Source organism: Schizophyllum commune (assembly GCF_000143185.2).
Source record: "Schizophyllum commune H4-8 unplaced genomic scaffold SCHCOscaffold_6, whole genome shotgun sequence".
Classification (NCBI taxonomy): Eukaryota; Fungi; Basidiomycota; class Agaricomycetes; order Agaricales; family Schizophyllaceae; genus Schizophyllum; species Schizophyllum commune.
Window position 1 is genome coordinate 2,122,826 of NW_026089543.1, and position 17,103 is coordinate 2,139,928.

Consider the following 17,103-nt stretch of genomic DNA (forward strand, 5'->3'; position numbering starts at 1 on the left):
TTGGCCGTTTTGTGCTTGCTCGCGACTTCCACCTCCCCGCGCGCGGTGCTGAGCTTCGTGGTGCTCTCCTCGACGTGAATTTGACTGTACGCCCACTCTGCGCCTTCCACTCAGCCACCTCCATCGCAACTATGTTCACCCACATGTCCTCCGCCTCTACCCCGGGCGTAGCGAGAAGACAGTACGGCTGGACCTCTTCGTCGAGCTGGTCGCAGCATACTTTGCGGCAGTTGCGCTTTATCTTGCCGGGGGGAGCGGCGGCATACTGGTTAGACCTGGGAGAGATGCTCAGGAGAGTACTACTGGAGAGTGTAGAGGGATGGGGGAGGACAACCGCACTGGCAGGCGTCGGGCTCGGGCTCGTGACGGTCGTGCTGTTTTTGTACGTCCTCATCGCGCCGTGGATGACGGGGTCCGAGATGAACGTACGTGGCTCGCTGGCGCTCGATACGCCGAGCGCTGACGGTCTTGCAGTACGCTTCGTGGCAGCAGGATGGGACGCTGTCCACGGTTATACCAGTGCGTTTCTCCTCTCCTATATCTCTTTCCAGCCTGACCACTGGGTGCAGCTCCTGACAGTGTCGATTGCTTTTGGATGGTCAACACTCGCCGCAACGTTTTGCGTCTGGTCAGATCTGGGGTACACGAAGGGCATCATAGGTGGTACGTACTTCCGTTCTTCCGACGCACTCACGAGTATTTTCCCTACGTTACTTGCATTCCCCTGTCCCTCAGCCTCCTCAATCACTGTATCTGACGCACCCCCAGCAACAGCAGCGTACATGCTGCTCTTCGGCCTACTAGGTCTCCTGCCATCCATGAAGGCGAGCAGGTTCCGGCATGACTAGTAGCTGACACGGCTTCACGTCGCCCCGACCTTCGCGATGCCCGCCGCAGGTGCTTGGCGTTACGACATTGCATCCCCTCGATGTCCTCCGAGCTGCATGACGCACTCATGACCGGGGGAAGATGGGCAGCGGCGGGAGCGTGGAAGGAAGGGAAGAGAGGACCGAGACCTGATGAAGACGGACTTAGGGGAGTCACGAGGCATAGACAACGCAGTCATATTCCGGCCATCTTCACTTGCAACTATCTTCTGTATATGTACAATGGTAGAGCGCGCACAGACACTTCTAAGACCAACAGGAGCTTTCAAGTTCACTCGGCTAAGTCCGCGGAAAGGCGCACACATGGATCCATACATCAGCTCTGCATCAGCTTGTCATCGGCCTTCATGTGCGGGGGCGTGGTGGCTTGCGCGTCTTCTCTTCTCCCCCTCATCTCCCGCAATAATCCTAGATGCTCTCGGGCTCGTACATGATGAACAACCCATACGCCCCCGACCCAATAAACTCAGCACAGAATCGATACCCCGATATGTCTTCCCCCCCGCCGATCAACACCCAGTATGGCGGCTGGGGCGCACCAGGCGGCATGCAGCCTCAGCAGCAGTTCCAGCCGCAACAGTTCCAGAGTCCACCTCCCCAGCAGTTCCAGAGCCCGCCACCTATGATGCAGCAGCCGTCGTACGGCATGGGCTACAACCCGACCGGGATGCAGAGCCCCGTCGGGTACGGCCAGAGCCCCACGGGCTTCCAGCCCCAGAGCGGCTTCGGGCAGCAGCTCAGCGCCGCGATGAGCGGGAGCAGCTACAACTACCTCGCTGGGCAGCCACAGCAGCAGCAACAGCAGATCAGCCCCGCCCAGCAGCAGCTCCAGTCCCCCGGCTACGTCGCGCAGTTCGATCCCTATGCCTCGCTCGGCGCGCTCGATCCCGGGCCCTCCCAGCAACAACAACAGCAGCAGCAATACCAGCAGCAGCAGACGCAGAACGCCACGGGCCTCGTCACCACCGGCGCGTCATCCACCTCGCCGAAGGGCGAGCCGCACCCGCGCTCCTTCATCCGCGCGAACCGGGACGCGATCGCGCGATGGGACGGGGGAACGTGGCTGCAGCTGTTCTCGACGTTCGACGCGCTGCAGGACGCGTGGAGGGCGCGGAAGCGGGATATCGACGGCACGCTGGCGCAGATTGCACAGCAGACGCAGGTGCAGGGGTATTATTACGCGCAACAGGCGCAGCCGGAGATTGCGAGGCTGCAAGGGGTGCGTGAACCGTCTCGAGATCCCGAGCTTGGCTAATCACGCGTGCACTACTAGTTGGCAAGGGATTCCGAGTCTCAAGCCGGTATGTAGTTACAGCTCCCTTGCCTATCACGAGTCTGACGGATTCCTATCTAGACGGAATCGCCGCGGGTCTCTTTCAGATTAAGGAGGCTTTCGCAGGTTATAGGCAATCCGGTGATCAGGCCAGCAAGCTACGCGTACGCGAGGCCGCGAACGCGGCGCTCAACAGCCTCCCCGACTGGCCTCCCCTCACGTATTGAGGCGTCTTCATCCCTTGAGAGACGGACTTGTGTGGCGTTCATTTGGGACTTCAAGGGTTTTCACCGGTACCATCCAATGCGTGCTCTGTATCATACGCTATAACCTACTTGCTGTACTGACTCGTCCTTCCCCGCATTATCGCCGCATAATCAGGCTCATCAGCATGCTGTTCATCGGACTCAAACCCTCCCCGTGTTCCTATGCAAGACCCTGGCCATTCACTCTCATCACATTGTCAAGCGTCAAGCAGCCCTCGGGAATCCCCATCGTTACCCTGCTCTCAACCGTATTGCTCCCGCTAACGTGTCATCAGCGGACTCACCGTCCCAGCGTCCGAGTTACAGTCGGACTTTCACCCGCTCCGTTTGTTTGCACGCTCCCCGCGGCATACGCTATTGTCCACCTGCTATTGTTCTCCGTTCGGCATTTGCCGGCTCACCTCCGAGCGTTGCCTGGTTCCTCCCGTCATATGCCTGGAGCACACTTGTTCAAGCCGGTGCGTCGCCTGATACTCACGCTGGACAATAGGGCCTTCGTATTCGTTGTACGTGTGCGGCACACGAGTATGCAACCGGCGTGACTGGGTATGGGGACCATTCGCAGGATGTGAAAGGTGCGCGCGACGCGTCGCTAACGGTAATGGGCGCGATCCGGTGGATGGCCGGGCCCGCCTGACAATAAGACGAGGGTGAGAAGCTCTTGTTGCGCGGTACATAAGGGTGAGGGGCGGTGCGTCGACCCGTCCATGTCGGTGGACGAGCAGTAGGTGTTGTGTTATACTTGGAGCGGGACTATACCGTTCTGGCGCGGCTAAGCGCCGTCCATTTTCTTTCCTCTTCTTATTTCTGTTCTTTCCTCATCTTCTGTTGCGTGCCCTCTGCGTTTTGCTTCTCTTCTCAGCTTTCCCCCTAATTCTTCCTCCCATTTTCTACTCGACTGACGCTTCGTAATGACCTCCCGACACCCATCGAATTACGACACAGAGCTGCCGCCCTACTCGCGCAGGCGCCCGAGGACGGCAGTCCCTTCTACATCTCATCATCAGTCGCACACTCGCGGACTGTCCGACCCACGTCTGCCCACATCTAATGGACGTCTACCTACATCCGCTGGGCGTCTGGCTACATCTTCTGGACGCGCATCCACTGAACACACGTTTGCCCTCGACGACGGTTCGGCCGTCCTACGGCTATGGAGCAGTGCCAGGTCGACGCGGTCACATCCGACCTTTCACGAAAAGGACAACATCGTGGGCGCCCTTGAAGTGCGCGCGGGAAGGTTGGACGGCGTGCATGAGATTATAGCGACAGTGCGTATACCTTGTTTACTGCCGTCGACATGCCATACCTCGGTACCCAACCTCGTCAATCAAGCTATCGATCCGTGGGGCAAACTGACCGACTTCTCGCAGGTAACAGGCCGCGTCATCTCAGGCTCCCGACCAGAGGATGCCTTCACCTTCCTGGACGAGCGTCAGTCCTTGTACTCTCGCCCACCGGGCCCTTCGCGCCGCATGTCAGTCGCGAACATCGTGCGTCCTTCCACGTCGGGTGCAGGGCGCAGTGGGCGTAGTCTGCGGCCTTTGACGTCGGCAGGTGCTGGCCCATCAGTGGCGAGCATGGCTGAGTCGGAAATGACCACTCTTCTCAATCAGCCCACTGGCAATGTCCGCACATTCCCGATCGACATCTCGCTACCCCGTGAAGTCGTCGTCGGTGGTCAGCACGTGAAGCTACCAGAGACCTTCGTGGAGAAGCGCACACCTGTCAGTGTGCAGTACGAACTCACGATCACGCTCTCGCGCGGAGCGTTGCGTTCGGTGCAGCAGTGAGTCATCTTAGACTACGATTCTATCCCTCAGAGACTTGATTTTCGACATCGCAGAATCCGCACATCCATCGTCTACGTCCCCATTACTCGCCCAGGCCCACCTTCCCTCGTACGCGAGCTAGCAGAGGAGCAGGGGCTCCTCGTGCCGGGACCAGCGGACGACCCTGGCGGTTGGATCTCCTGTGCACCGACGATCGTGAAGGGCAAGGTGTTCAAGTCACGGAAGGTGCAAATCCAGTGTACAGTGAGCTCGCCCCATACGCCTCTTGTCGTCAACTACTGATGTGAGCCACATCTCAGCTATCTCTCGCGAAGCCAGTAAGCGTCCCGTTCCAGCATGTCCCACCGGTGCTGACGTTCGTTCTTCCAGCTCGCCTACACGCGTGGCAGCGCTCTGCCTGTGGCCGTAGAATTTCGGTCGGGCGATGCGCAAGCCCTGGACCTACTTGCCGCGCCTGGTGCCATACCCCTACGGCTTCGTCGCCACGTCCGCTACTGGGCGCCCCCTGCCTCACGTCCGAGGGAGGTCGCGTGGAGCGAGGTAGTGGATGATCTCGCGACGGCAACGTGGTGGCATGAGGTTGGACCTGCGCCCTCTGGTACGCGAAGACTTGCTGGAGAGATCCTGCTGCCTCGCGATCTTGCACCGACAGGCGGCGTACATACCTTCAGCGTCAAGGTGGATATCCCTTCCACCGAAATGGATATCTGGTGCTCATCCTCACTCAGTACTCCGTCGTCCTACTCCCTTTCGAGGCCACGGGCTTCGTCGCAAAGCGTCCCGATACCATCGCAGTCTCTGAGACCGTAGAAATGTGCGCCTTGCTTCTTCTACGTCTCTAATCGTAGGCTCACCGTGGTCTCGCTGACTCCCAGAACGACCAAGCACCCGCGCGGGCACGGGGCACGTCAGCAGCAGCAACCGCCCGCTTACGAATGAACGATTCGCCGCTCCGGTAGCGGTTGTTACGATCTGGACGCCGCTGGTACGGTTATGCATGCTTCGTTTCGTTCTGTTTGTTTTGTTCTGTTCTATCCTGTTCTCAGTGTAATAGTAGGGTCCCCTGTATCATTAGATGGTGACTTCTTGGATGTCATGCTGCTCAAGTGAACGAGCACAACGCCATCCGGGTCAAAGCTCTGCAAGTCGCCGTACACGCTTCCGTCAAGCCCGAGGATTTCATGCAAAGTCCTGTGCCCATCGAGTACAAATACATATGTCGAACCTCCGGACCTATATGACTTACATTTGAGTGGTCAACCCAAGTTACAGCTTCGCCGTAGCCTCATCCGCCACCTTCACCACCCTGAAAACGAGGTCAGCTCGACGTCCTAATTCATGCCACGAAGCCTCGCGCAGGATTCGCAAGATATGAGTAGAGATCCAACAACGACTCACAACTTCCCCGTATTCCCCCCACTAAACAGCATCGTCACCGCCTCCGGGCACTTCTCCAGCCCCTCCACAACGTGGAACTTGCGCTTGATCTTCCCCGACGCGAGCCCCTCGGCGAGCTCCGCGCGCGCGGCGGCGAACTGCTTGGCGTAGTCGAAAACGATGAAGCCCTCGAGCTTCGCGCGCATGGCGATGAGGGTGAGGTAGTTTTGGAGCGGGCGGGGTTTGTCGTCTGGGGAGGGTGAGCTCACTTATTTCGAGGCTGGCATGGGATGGGATAACTCACTATAGCCAGAGATCGCGCCACAGAAGGCAATTCGTGCGTGCAGGTTCAGCTGCAGGAGGACCATGTCGAGGATCTCGCCTGTGCATCAAGATGAGCTTCAGACCTTTCCAAGGAGAGAACAAAGCACTCACCTCCAACATTGTCAAAGTACACATCAATGTACCCGATACTTCTCAACTGCTCCTTGAAGTTTGCCGCCTTGTAGTTGATCGCCTTCTTCACCCCCAACTCGCCCTCCAACCACTTGCACTTGTCGTCCGCGCCAGCAATGGCGTACACCTCCGCGCCCATGCTCGTGCCGAGCTGGCATACGAGCGAGCCGACGGCACCTGCGGCGCCCGAGACGAGGAGCTTCTCGCCAGCCTTGAGTTTGCCGACGTCTTTGAGGCCCTAGGAGTGAGTGGATGAGTATCCATGTTCGGGGGGAGGTACGTTGAAAGCGAGGATGCCAGTACAGTAGAACTGCAGCAATAGAGGGAGGAAGGCGATGCCAACACGGCGCGGGCCGCTATCACTAGCAGCGAGATTCCTATCCATGGTTTTGCTCTGCCACGTCTCCCACGATACTCACAAAGTACGCGGTCATCCCAGGCATGCCGAGCGTGTTGAGGTAGTCGAGGACCTGCGCGCCCTTGGGGAGCTCGATCTTGGTGCATGTGTCCGCCTTCAAGATGGCGTACTCGGTCCAGCCTGCTAGGTGTCAGCTTCAGGTGAAGAAGGAGGGCTCAGAGGTGGGCGCAAGTGGAAGGGAAGGGAGAGAACGAAAAGAAAGCGCAACGCACCTGGCGAGCACTGAACGGCGTCACCGACCGCGAGCTTGACACCCTCGCCTGCCTTGACAATGACACCGAGGCCTCCGGAGCGCATAGTCTATGATTGACACGAAGTTATGTGATCATGAGAGGAAGGTAGGAGGAGGTGAAGCGGGATTGAATAAAGCGGAAGGATACATCAGCGTCCACTTGAACACGAAGGAATGTCCACTGCGTACCTCGCCAATTTGGACAGGGGGCAGATAGCTGCGCGTATTGTTGAGCCAGCCGCGCATAGCGGGGTCAAGCGAGAGCCAAGTGACCTATACGAGGGAGTCTCAGCACGCGGACTCATCTCGCCCTCCGTCCCTCCCATCATGGGCGCCCTAGAGCAATCATAGAGTGCTTGTTCTCTTCGTCCCCCCACTTGCCTGCCTCCCCTCGTGGCTCTCTCTCCAGCATACAAGAGCACAAACACTCACCTTCACCAGAACCTCCCCCTTCCCTGGCTCGCCCACAGTCCGCGTCTCCTGCCTGAACGTCCGCTGCGGGTCGATGTCCTTCGCCGGTCGCTCGTTGAGCACGATGGTCTTGCTGGTGGGCATGGTGAAGGTTTACTGGTAGATGATGGAGGTGCGAAGCAAGTCAAAAGCGCGGCGATGCGGGGCAGTGGGTAACCGGTATGCGCGTGCGAGGGACCTGGTGATCGAGAAGGATCGTCGTTCGTTCGTCTTCTGCTTCGTCCAGTCGTCGTCCGTGTTGGAGGCAGGTCGTCCTGGCCGTCATTCGCTGCCCTTATACCCCTCGCCGCGGGTACTGCCATCGTCAGCGACCGGAGGTACCGACACCGTTCCCCACACGCATGCTTGGGAAGACGCGTCGGGAGAGCGCTTGCCGGATGCGGGCCGGTTATGATGGGTACCCGGTCGCCGGTGCCATTGTTCTCCAGAACAATGGACGCGTCGCATCGACACTGACAGAGGACCCATCTGTACAAACTCCACGACAACAATATATCGCGCTTCATTCATGGTAACTATTCCCCAGACATACACAGAAATAATAGCCCGTGAAAGCTGCGGCGTCGACGTTAGTAAACCCTAGAGTTTTGGCCTCTCCAGGACATTGACGCACCCTTCATTCCCGCAGACTCTTTTACGTCCGGTGCTCAGTCCTCCCGCTTAAAGCAATTCGCCTTTTTGCACCCGTTCGCGTCGGCAGTGTCACGCTGGACCGCGACCTTGTACCAAAGTCAGTGACCATTCGACCGGCCTCAATCGCGATAGCGTAACGGTACGACTACTCCCGATGAGCAATAGAGCAGACCGCAACATCCTATTCCACAACTCTGTGAGCACTCACTTCCGCAGGACCACGACTTCCAGGAGCGTCTGCGACAGGCGCGCCCATGGTTGCCCACGCGAAGATGAGGGGTAGAGCAAGGGTGTAGATGGCGAAGCGCATGTCGAGGATGGGTTGGTTGGTGCTTAGAAGTCTTGAGGGCTGAAGGATACCGAGTCTGTACCATCGTCTGGCCTTATATACCCCGTCCTCCTGCTGGGCGCAAGTCAGCAGCTGAAACGCATCTCGATGTCAGCGCTCTTAAAGATTGTATCTTGCTTCGGCGCTGAGAGGAAACGGGCGGTTACAGGCCGGACATTACCCAGAAACCGCTCATGCATCTCCCGGTTTCGTCTCGATGTTGCGCGCCCGTCAACTTCACTCCACCCTTTCGTGCCCTTCTGAAATTGACTGTGATTTTCCCAGAAATATATCTTGGCTGCAACAGAAATGCTGTTACCGCTCAGGAGGAAGACACTTCGAATTCATAGCCCTCCCAGTCGTGATGGTACTGATTTATACGGACTGAAGCAAATTTTTGGGCGAGAGTTAAAGGTGAGTTATGTGCCGTTATGGATTATCGTATATGATACACTTGCGATCAAAATGATTGCAAGATCGGCGGTCCAAATATGGAAACTCGGACCGCTCTCCGAAGGCAGGCGCGCGCACCGCGCTGAATCCACGCGTTCCTTGCTTTCTCCCCCCATCATCGATGCCGCGCACTCGAGTACCATGCACCCCCACCAAACGATCCCTCATTGTCCACATCCGTGACCGTGATCTCCTCCCAAACGGCAGGCCGAAGCCATGGGATGCAATCGGACAGGAAGTCGGAGTCGACGCGTCGACTGCTTATCGTAATTACGCAAAAATGAAGATACTGAGGAACCCATACTTCAACAACCTCAAGGGGAGGGTCGGAAGGAAGCGCCGATGGACTGGAGAAGAGGCAAAGACCATGCAGGCCACCATCGAGCAGGTCCTCGATAGCGGAGAGGCCAAAGACGGCGCAGACGTCCAGCGGCTCGTCTGCCCTGATGTCCCGAAGAGCACCGTGCGTCGTTATCTGAGGGAGATGGGTCTGCGGGGCTACGAACGGTGGAAAAAGCCAGCGCTGAGCCCCGTTCATGTTATGAAGAGACTGGCCTTCGAATACTACATGCGTAACAACGTCCCCAACCCTCGTATCATCATCTTCAGCGACGAGAAGCGCTTCGAAAACCAGCCAGACGGTCCCTGGCGCTATTGCAGGAGGCGGAGGGGTGAAGCGCTGCTGCCACGCAACGTGAAGATGCGGCGAAGGCATCTAGGAGGGATCATGGTGTGGGGGTGCTTGACATCGAAGGGTCCTGGCCGTCTAATTCGGGTGCGTGGCAACTTGATTTTCCCTGAATCTGCTAATACTCGTGCAGATCGACAACATCATGAACAGCGAGCGCTACATCCGAATCCTCGAGGACGGATTTCTCGGCACTCTCGCCGACTATGGCCTCGATCGTGCATCGGTCATTTTCCAACAGGACAACGACTCCAAACACACGTCGCACGTCGTGCAGGATTGGCTGCACGATGAGCACATCATTGTCCTCCCCTGGCCCCCCAACTCACCCGATCTGAGCATCATCGAGAATCTGTGGGATTGGATCGATAAGGCGGTCCGGTCTCGTACCCCTGTCCCATACACCAAGGACGAGTGGTGGAAGGCCGTGCAGGAGGAGTGGAAAAGGATACCCCAGCACTATATAGACAGCTTGTACGACTCGATTCCGCGGCGGCTCGCAGCTGTTTGCGAGGCTCAAGGTTACTATACTAAATATTAGGTTATTCCTAGGAGATTTCGGACTCTATCTATTCTCATCATATGCTAGCTTCATAGATGTCGCATATACATTATAGTGCAGCAGTGACCACCCCTGCATGGAATGCAGAGCATTAGTATTCACGACGCGCTGAGGCAGTTTCCATATTTGGAAGGCCGCCGATCTTGCAATCATTTTGATCGCAAGTGTATGACTGCCTACTTCACGCAGGAGAAGCGCAGCTGCGAAGGAGCACCTTGAGCCAATTCAAGCGTCGACGTTGTGGGTCCAGAATGTGATGTGATGGCCTCGAAATTGTGACAACATCACATCGGACCGGCAAGTCGATTCACACACGTGACTCACTCTTGGCGAACCGCTGGCGAACTCTGAGGCAAACCGACAACGTTGGCGAAGACAATCGCTCTGTACTCTACATCCACGGAATTACCAGGTATACATCATATATGAAGGTACTGTAAGTCAAACGTCGTTAGTGAAGCTACGAAATCTATGTATATGGGTAAGTAGTCGATTAGAAAGTACGGCTCTGCTCGATGTCGGCCGCGGTGATGTTGCTCTCCTGGCAGAGGCTGCGGAATAGGCTGCCAGGGTTGTTGAAGAGGTTGATGGGCGTGTCAAATTCCTGCGGACGAGATCAGCATGAATGTGCAGTGTGTTGGGGGAGGAACGCACCTTGATATTGCCCGAGTCCATAACAAGGATGCGGTCGTAGGAGATGATGGTGCGCAGGCGATCTTGGAGAGCGTCAGCGAGTATTCGCGTCTGATATAGAGATAAGACGTACGAGCTATGCACAACAACGTCCGGTCAGCGAACTGCGTCTGGATGGTCTTCTGGATCTTGGCGTCCGTAACGAAGTCCACCGAAGCCCTATGAAAAGGCTTGAGCATCGTGCAACAGAGAACAAAGAAATCACGTACGTCGCCTCGTCCATGATGACCACTCGACTATCCTTCACCAGCGCGCGTGCCAAGCTGAGCAATGACCGCTGCCCCACGCTCAGGTTCGCGCCATTGGGCTCAATGAACGTGTCCAGTGTAATCCGGTTCTCGTTGTGGTGCTCGCCGTCTTCCTTCTCCTGAAGCGTCGCGCTATCCGGCGTGGCGTCCTCGGGCCTGACGAGGTGAGAGCGACGCAGGGCGTCCCAAAGGCGAGCGTCATCGAACTGGTTGAAGGGGTCGAGAGCGGTGCGGACGGTACCGCTGAAGAGGATGGGCTGGGCACTTCGTTAGCCGATGAACATGGTTTCGGTAATGCTCACGCACATCCTGCGGAATAATCGCCATCCTCGAGCGCAAGTCGCGCAGCCCGAGCGTCGAGATATCGATTCCATCCACAATCACCGAGCCCGTATACTCCACGATGCGCAACAAGCACAACGACAGAGATGTCTTCCCGCTCCCCGTGCGCCCGACGATACCAATCTTCTCCCCTCCGCGGATGCTCGCATTCAAGCCGTGCAGGACGTTCGGAAGGCCCGGGCGGTACGCCATCTTCAGGTCCTTGAGCTCGATGGCGCCGGAGTGCGGCCAGTGCTCGGGCGGCTTGACGTCGGACTTGACGTGAGGCGGCTCCTTGTCGAGGGCGCCGTCGCGACTGTAGGCGGAGACACGCTCGACGGAGTTCATGTAGTTCTGTGTCGACGAGATCAGGAACCGAAACCATGGGTGAGCGCACCAAGCTTACCTCGAGCTCGGCAGATTGCCTCGTGAACATGCTGCTTAGCTGCGTGAGCATGCCTTGAATGTTCGTTAGACTCTACATGCCGACGAAGCAGAGAAATATCACGTACTTCCATAAGTCAGGATCAGACCGATCTGCGCTGGGTTAATTCCACGGACGCCTACGACCGCAAGGATGGCAATCTATTCCGAAGTGGTCAATCTCCGTTCATGCAACAAGTCCAGAACAATTGACTCACAAAGAAGACCAAGATCGCCCCTAGTGCATCCAGCCGAATCGCCAGCCACCGCTGGTTCGTGACAGTAAGCAAGAGCGCGCGATCTTCCAAGTCGATGTAGAGCTTGTTCTCCTCGATGAAGCGCTCGACTTGCCCGAAACTGCGGATAGTCGGGAGGCCAGTGAGCGACTCGGAGAAGTGCGCGTAGAGCATGGAGCGAAGCATCTATGTCGATGTGAGCATGCGTGAACTTGGGCTGGGGCTTCGGAAAAACGTACTGCATCAAGACGCTTCATTTCCAAGGCGCTGGCGCGGTAGAATGCAGCGAAGTACTGGTACCCGCAGAATATGACGAACGCGGCGGGGAGGAAGTAGGGCTGGACGACGGAGACGATGACAATGGCGCCGAGTAAGCTGGACATGGCAAGGGCGACTGCAACCTCCGTTAGTTTCCTACACAACTGTAGCTGACGTGGCCCAAGACTTACACATGCGAGCGGATTCTGTACAAAATGCGTCAGCGAGGACAATAAAGTGGACAGCTGGAATACACACGAGGAAGCTGGTCATCAACAATGTCGATATCCTTCCCGAAGACACCCAAGATGCGGCCTAACGGAGTCGTGTCGAAGCAGGACATCTTCGCGTAGAAGATATTGTTGATGGATGCATGATGCAGGTTCTTCGACGCCCATGCAGCCATGAGATCCATCGACATACCCCTATTGGAAGCTCAGCACGATTCAGGAAAGCCAATGACAATACGCCTCACAGGAGGAGCGTGAACAGCGCCTGACCGATGCCGAGGACAGCATAAAGCATCTGATAGAAACCGAACGACCGATGGAAGGAGCTGCGAAGAGTCAAAAAGAATATCGTGGAATGTGCCGAAGACACTCACTCGGCCTGCCACCAGACCAAGGTGTAGTTGTTCATGACTTGGAAGCCTTGCATCAGGGCCATGGTGATGAAGATCAGAGGTACAGTAACCCAGCCCTTTCCGGCTTTCAGGTACTCCTTGTAAACTGAAATATATCATCAGCGCCTGTCGATGACTTGATGAGCGACAACACCCACCTTGTGTGGATACAGAGCCAGTCGCACGCTTCTCCTTGATGATGAGCTGAACCAACAGGTAAGCATAGAGCAGACCTGTCAAAAACAAATGACTAACCTTGCCCTGCATCTTTCCCGTACCCTTGCCCGCCTTCGAGATCTTCGCCCGCACCTCCTCGGCCGAAATAGCCTGCCTCTTCTCACGGTCCTGACTATCCGACATCCCCTGCGACTGCTCGCCGCCAAACTCGGTCACCAGGCGCGCAAAGTCGCCGTCCTTGGCCAGCAACTCGTCGTAAGTGCCCGCCTCGCTGATGCGGCCGTTGGTAATCGTGTAGATGAAGTCGCAGTGCGAGAGGAAGTGCAGCGCGTGAGTGACGAGGATGACGGTCTTGCCCTTAGCCTTGAGCTTCATAATAGCGCCGTGGAACAGCGCGCGGCCGACGTGGGCGTCGACGGCGGAGAGCGGGTCGTCGAGAAGGATGATGTCGGCGTCACTGTAAAGAGCTCGGGCGATGTTGATCTGTATACGTATCAGTTACTGCTGGCAGCAGGAGCGGAAACAACACACCCGTTGCTTCTGACCGCCGGAAAGGTTGATACCGGCCTCGCCGATCTGCTCATGGTTAGTGGGAACCATAACGCATATGCGAGGCGCGTACCTCAGTGAGGTCACCATCAGCGAGGACTTCCAGATCCGGAATTAGGCATGCATCGTTCAGCACCTCCCAGTACCGATCCTCGTCGTACTCCTTGCCGAAAAGTATGTTATCCCTCTGGGCAACAATGTCAGCATCCTATTCCCATGGATCACAGTCCACATTCACTCACCAGCGTCGCATTCTGCACCCACGCAATTTGCGGGCAGTACGCCAGCCCCGAGCGGAAGTTCACCTCGCCCGAGACCTTCTTCATCTCCCCAATGAGACCCTGCAGCAAACTCGACTTCCCCGAGCCCACGCTCCCCACAACCGCGACAACATCGCCGGGCGCGATCTGCATGTTCACGTCCTCGACGCGGAAAACGCGCAGCGGGACGCCGGCGGGCTGCTCCTGTTCGGCCTGAGCTTGTGCTTGGGCATCGGCTTGCTTCTCGGTGGTGTGCTCCTCCGCAGCGAGGGCCTTCTTCTCCTTCTCCGCGTCCTTCCTCTCCTTCTCGTCCTTCTTCGCCTCCTTCTTGCTCTTGTCCGGCTTTCCCGACGCCAGGGACTTCTCCCACTCGAAGGTCGCGTTGCGCACGTCGACGGCGAGCTTCAACTCGGGATCGATGACGAAGGGCCGCGCGGGCATCGTCTCAGCGTGGAAGAGCTTCTTAAGGCGGACCAGCGCGTTGCGCGCATCCGCAGTGGCGGAGATGGAGCGCGGCAAGAAGAGCATCGGTTGGCGGAGGGCCTGCAATACGAAGTTAGCAACAGATCCCGGGTGATATACGAGGTCAGGAAGACAGCCAGCATCACGACTTACATTGAACAAACTGAGGGACGCGAAGATTACACCGGTATCGAAACCGTCGTGCGTGCTTGTGTACGTGACGAAGGCGACCGTCGCTGCAAGCACGGGGATGGACCATGCAAAGGCGAAGCTGAAGATTGGTCAGCAACAGGATGCTTGCCGTCAGCATCACAATAGAACGCACTTCGCTGACCGCAAATTCTGAATCCGGCGGATGCCCTTGATTTCCTGGTTGCGAATCTTCGCGATGCCTACGCCATCGTCAGCCCTCACACTTAAGAAAAAATATGAATCCCACTCACGACTCAAGAACGGCACCTCATAGCAAAAGTACTTCACGATCCGCATCGAGCCTAACAATAATTCAGCTTATGTTGCGCGCTTACGCCCGTCAAATGACTACTCACTCAGCACCTCGAGGATGACCTTCGCTCGCTGCTCCGTGAACTTCACCGAGGCCTTGCGCATCTTGATCTGGAAATGCATGGTGCGCTCCTGGATGGGCATCATGAAGAAGAACAACACGAAGCCGACGAGCGCGCTCGGACCGAGCTGCACGAGCAGGATGATCAGGCAGACGATGACCTGGATCGGGGCGGTCCATGCTAGCGAGGGGGTCAGTCAAGTATTTCGCCGGAGCCAGGAGGGAATTCGCAGGTGCATACCAGCGTGCTGTGAGGGCGAGTTAGTAAGCAATGAAGACTGGGAGAAGAAGGGGGGCACTCACAAACCACTGCGCCGCCTGGTCTACGCGACTGACGTCCGTCGAAATGTGGTTAACGAGGTTGGAATTCGGAATCTCGACTCGGGCCTTGCCAGACAGCAAAACACCTCGCTTGTAGATCGAGTTGATGAGAGTGGCCCTCGACAGCGCACCACTATGCATCGAGCGCCAGAAGAACTGTACCAGGCGTCAGCATCCTTGCTTCCTCCCCAATCATCCACCTCGCCTCCCACTCACCTGATGCGTGCACAAACTCTGCAAAATAATGCAGCACAACAGCCCAATCGCCATCCCCACCCCGTTCCCAATCCCCGGCTCCGGCTGCCCCGCCGCCTTCGCCGCCTCCTTACCCCTCGAGAAATTGATGATCGCCTTCACAATAAGCGGAATCATCAGCTGCGCCGTGTCGCCAACCACTTTGAAGATCCCTCCCATCCAGAACTCGCGCCCCAGGGCATCGTTGAGCGCCCACGCGAGGCTCGCTTCCTTCTTTCCTGTCGTGGTTCGCCACTCGTCTTCGAACGCGGCGCGCCGGGAGGCGAAGTGGGAGGGGGTGGAGAGGGAGCGGAGGGTCCAGGTGAGGCGTTGGCGGAGGGTGGGGGAAATCTCGCCGGCGGAGAGGCGTTTGTTGTAGTCGGCGGCTTCGAGGATGCGGCGGTCCCAGGAGGCGTCGAAGACGGCGGAGAGGTGGCCTGTGGGGTGATAAGAATGGGACTCAGGGTTGAGATGGATGACGGCGTACCGGACTCTCGTGAAGGGTCAACTTTCCATAGATCCGACGCTTGTAAAGTGCGCTGGTACCCCAGGACCTGAGCAGGGTGGTTGAATGAAGGATCCGAGTAGAGAAATCGAATGAGTCCATACCATGAGTGGGGTGATCCATTGGTACGTGAGCTGCGAGAGGAAGTTGGCATGCGCGAGAGGGATGATCTGTCGGTGAACGTCAGACTGCTGAGACGTACGAACCGATGGTTGGGCAACGCACCGGAGCATCGTCGATGTTCGCTGGAGGCGGGGGAGGTGCTTTGCCCGGGATCCTAACAATTGTGCATGTTCAACTCGTGTACTCCCCACACAACTTCCCCACGCACCAGAGTTGCCACCAATGCTTGCGGAGGTGCGTACGTTGCTCCCCCTCGTCGAGCTGCAGCTTCTCGCCCGGTCCCGCTGCTGCGATCCCTCTATTCGGCTTCGCTACATCCTTCGTGCTCTTCGCGTCCTTCATGGTCGGAGTCGTCGTCTGCTTCCCAGCATCGTTCGCCTTCTCGTCAACGCTGCTGGAGCGGGAGGGCTGTTTCCCAGACATAGTGAGGGGTGTAGTCGTGAGATCCTGCGTTCAGCCTTCGTGTCGTGTCGTCGCTTATAACAAGAGCATCTCTCAAGCCAGGCTACGTGATCGACGGAAAACTCGTCGTGAGTCCAAAAGGCAAGCCACACGGTAAACTACTCGCTATCGGAGTGACATGAGTGGGACGGGTGAAATGCCGCACGATCTGAATGAATGCGTGCCCACGCAGGACCGAGGTCTTCCCCCGCTATACTTAGCCTGCAGTACCGCGCGATGGTCGACCGGAGTTGTGCGCGTGTCGAGCTGGCATTGACTGCTCTATTCGGAGACACCTGGCCCTCCTCGAACCCCTGCGAGCGTGCTGGCGAAATGCGAGGGAATATATTGCGGGCGTCTATCAGGCGTCTATCATTGCATTGATCAGGCTCCGGTGACATCACGCGAGGTCTTTGGCGGGGAACTTGCGGGGAGGTAACCGCGTTCTCGTAAGCAGGAACGGCTTAACCGTGCGGCTCTCTGAGCGTCGTCGGACCACAGCCAGGCAGCTCGAAATCGGTAGATGAATCTCGGAGTCCTTCGATGAATGATCTTGGCAGGAGGGACGCAATGACGGAAGGAAAACCTTACAGACAACAAAGCCTTCCTAAAGGAGGTATCATGTCACGGCGTAGTCACACTCAGGTTGAACTTTGATTTCAATGTTGGCAAGTTGTGAGATAAGTCCTGCAGCAAGAGTTTACTCGGAATAAAAGCTGCCCTTCCAAAATTAAATCAGACAATCCTTGCTTTTTTCAGGCAACGGCCAAATACTTCTTGACGGTCGATGCAAGGAGTGACCGCGTTACATTGTCACTCACGCTCGGC

General features: G+C 57.1%; 7 protein-coding genes across 7 annotated transcripts; 4 read left to right on the forward strand and 3 right to left on the reverse strand.

The window, feature by feature from the left end:
• Positions 1-21: 21 nt before the first annotated feature.
• On the forward strand, positions 22-1,141 carry SCHCODRAFT_01189923 (uncharacterized protein). The gene is made up of 4 exons (XM_003032018.2): positions 22-425; positions 475-519; positions 570-663; positions 769-1,141. Exons 1-4 carry the CDS (start codon positions 132-134, stop codon positions 846-848), a joined length of 513 nt encoding a protein of 170 aa, XP_003032064.1. The 5' UTR covers positions 22-131; the 3' UTR covers positions 849-1,141.
• On the forward strand, positions 1,119-2,572 carry SCHCODRAFT_02627098 (uncharacterized protein). The gene is made up of 3 exons (XM_003032017.2): positions 1,119-2,106; positions 2,161-2,188; positions 2,242-2,572. Exons 1-3 carry the CDS (start codon positions 1,300-1,302, stop codon positions 2,385-2,387), a joined length of 981 nt encoding a protein of 326 aa, XP_003032063.1. The 5' UTR covers positions 1,119-1,299; the 3' UTR covers positions 2,388-2,572.
• A 518-nt stretch (positions 2,573-3,090) lies between these two features.
• On the forward strand, positions 3,091-5,479 carry SCHCODRAFT_02627102 (uncharacterized protein). The gene is made up of 7 exons (XM_003032016.2): positions 3,091-3,697; positions 3,800-4,215; positions 4,273-4,462; positions 4,519-4,536; positions 4,589-4,897; positions 4,948-5,033; positions 5,095-5,479. Exons 1-7 carry the CDS (start codon positions 3,338-3,340, stop codon positions 5,156-5,158), a joined length of 1,443 nt encoding a protein of 480 aa, XP_003032062.2. The 5' UTR covers positions 3,091-3,337; the 3' UTR covers positions 5,159-5,479.
• Positions 5,095-7,500, reverse strand: SCHCODRAFT_02543052 (NAD(P)-binding protein). Its single transcript, XM_003031586.2, has 8 exons — positions 7,135-7,500; positions 6,892-6,975; positions 6,683-6,770; positions 6,472-6,590; positions 6,032-6,290; positions 5,901-5,978; positions 5,618-5,846; positions 5,095-5,525 (listed from the first exon to the last, which is right to left on the reverse strand). Exons 1-8 carry the CDS (start codon positions 7,255-7,257, stop codon positions 5,486-5,488), a joined length of 1,020 nt encoding a protein of 339 aa, XP_003031632.1. The 5' UTR covers positions 7,258-7,500; the 3' UTR covers positions 5,095-5,485.
• Positions 7,501-7,556: 56 nt separating this feature from the next.
• On the reverse strand, positions 7,557-8,534 carry SCHCODRAFT_02748915 (uncharacterized protein). The gene is made up of 3 exons (XM_050347224.1): positions 8,015-8,534; positions 7,787-7,892; positions 7,557-7,728 (listed from the first exon to the last, which is right to left on the reverse strand). Exons 1-2 carry the CDS (start codon positions 8,178-8,180, stop codon positions 7,876-7,878), a joined length of 183 nt encoding a protein of 60 aa, XP_050200197.1. The 5' UTR covers positions 8,181-8,534; the 3' UTR covers positions 7,557-7,728; positions 7,787-7,875.
• Positions 8,535-9,603: 1,069 nt separating this feature from the next.
• On the forward strand, positions 9,604-9,816 carry SCHCODRAFT_02468255 (uncharacterized protein; the record flags this gene model as incomplete). Its single annotated transcript, XM_050342670.1, has 1 exon — positions 9,604-9,816. A coding segment is annotated over one exon (213 nt), but the record flags the coding sequence as incomplete, so codon positions are not given.
• A 372-nt stretch (positions 9,817-10,188) lies between these two features.
• Positions 10,189-16,602, reverse strand: SCHCODRAFT_02627111 (P-loop containing nucleoside triphosphate hydrolase protein). The gene is made up of 29 exons (XM_050345390.1): positions 16,043-16,602; positions 15,937-15,988; positions 15,816-15,881; positions 15,694-15,760; positions 15,189-15,643; positions 14,955-15,128; positions 14,893-14,899; positions 14,635-14,832; positions 14,530-14,580; positions 14,412-14,478; positions 14,240-14,357; positions 13,607-14,167; positions 13,438-13,551; positions 13,347-13,391; positions 12,894-13,298; positions 12,797-12,842; positions 12,621-12,744; positions 12,492-12,572; positions 12,275-12,441; positions 12,208-12,222; positions 11,998-12,152; positions 11,741-11,944; positions 11,612-11,684; positions 11,506-11,558; positions 11,085-11,453; positions 10,740-11,035; positions 10,604-10,689; positions 10,492-10,553; positions 10,189-10,441 (listed from the first exon to the last, which is right to left on the reverse strand). The coding sequence occupies exons 1-29, from the start codon at positions 16,255-16,257 to the stop codon at positions 10,331-10,333; spliced, it is 4,437 nt and encodes a 1,478-aa protein (XP_050200199.1). The 5' UTR covers positions 16,258-16,602; the 3' UTR covers positions 10,189-10,330.
• Between the last annotated feature and the right edge of the window lie 501 nt (positions 16,603-17,103).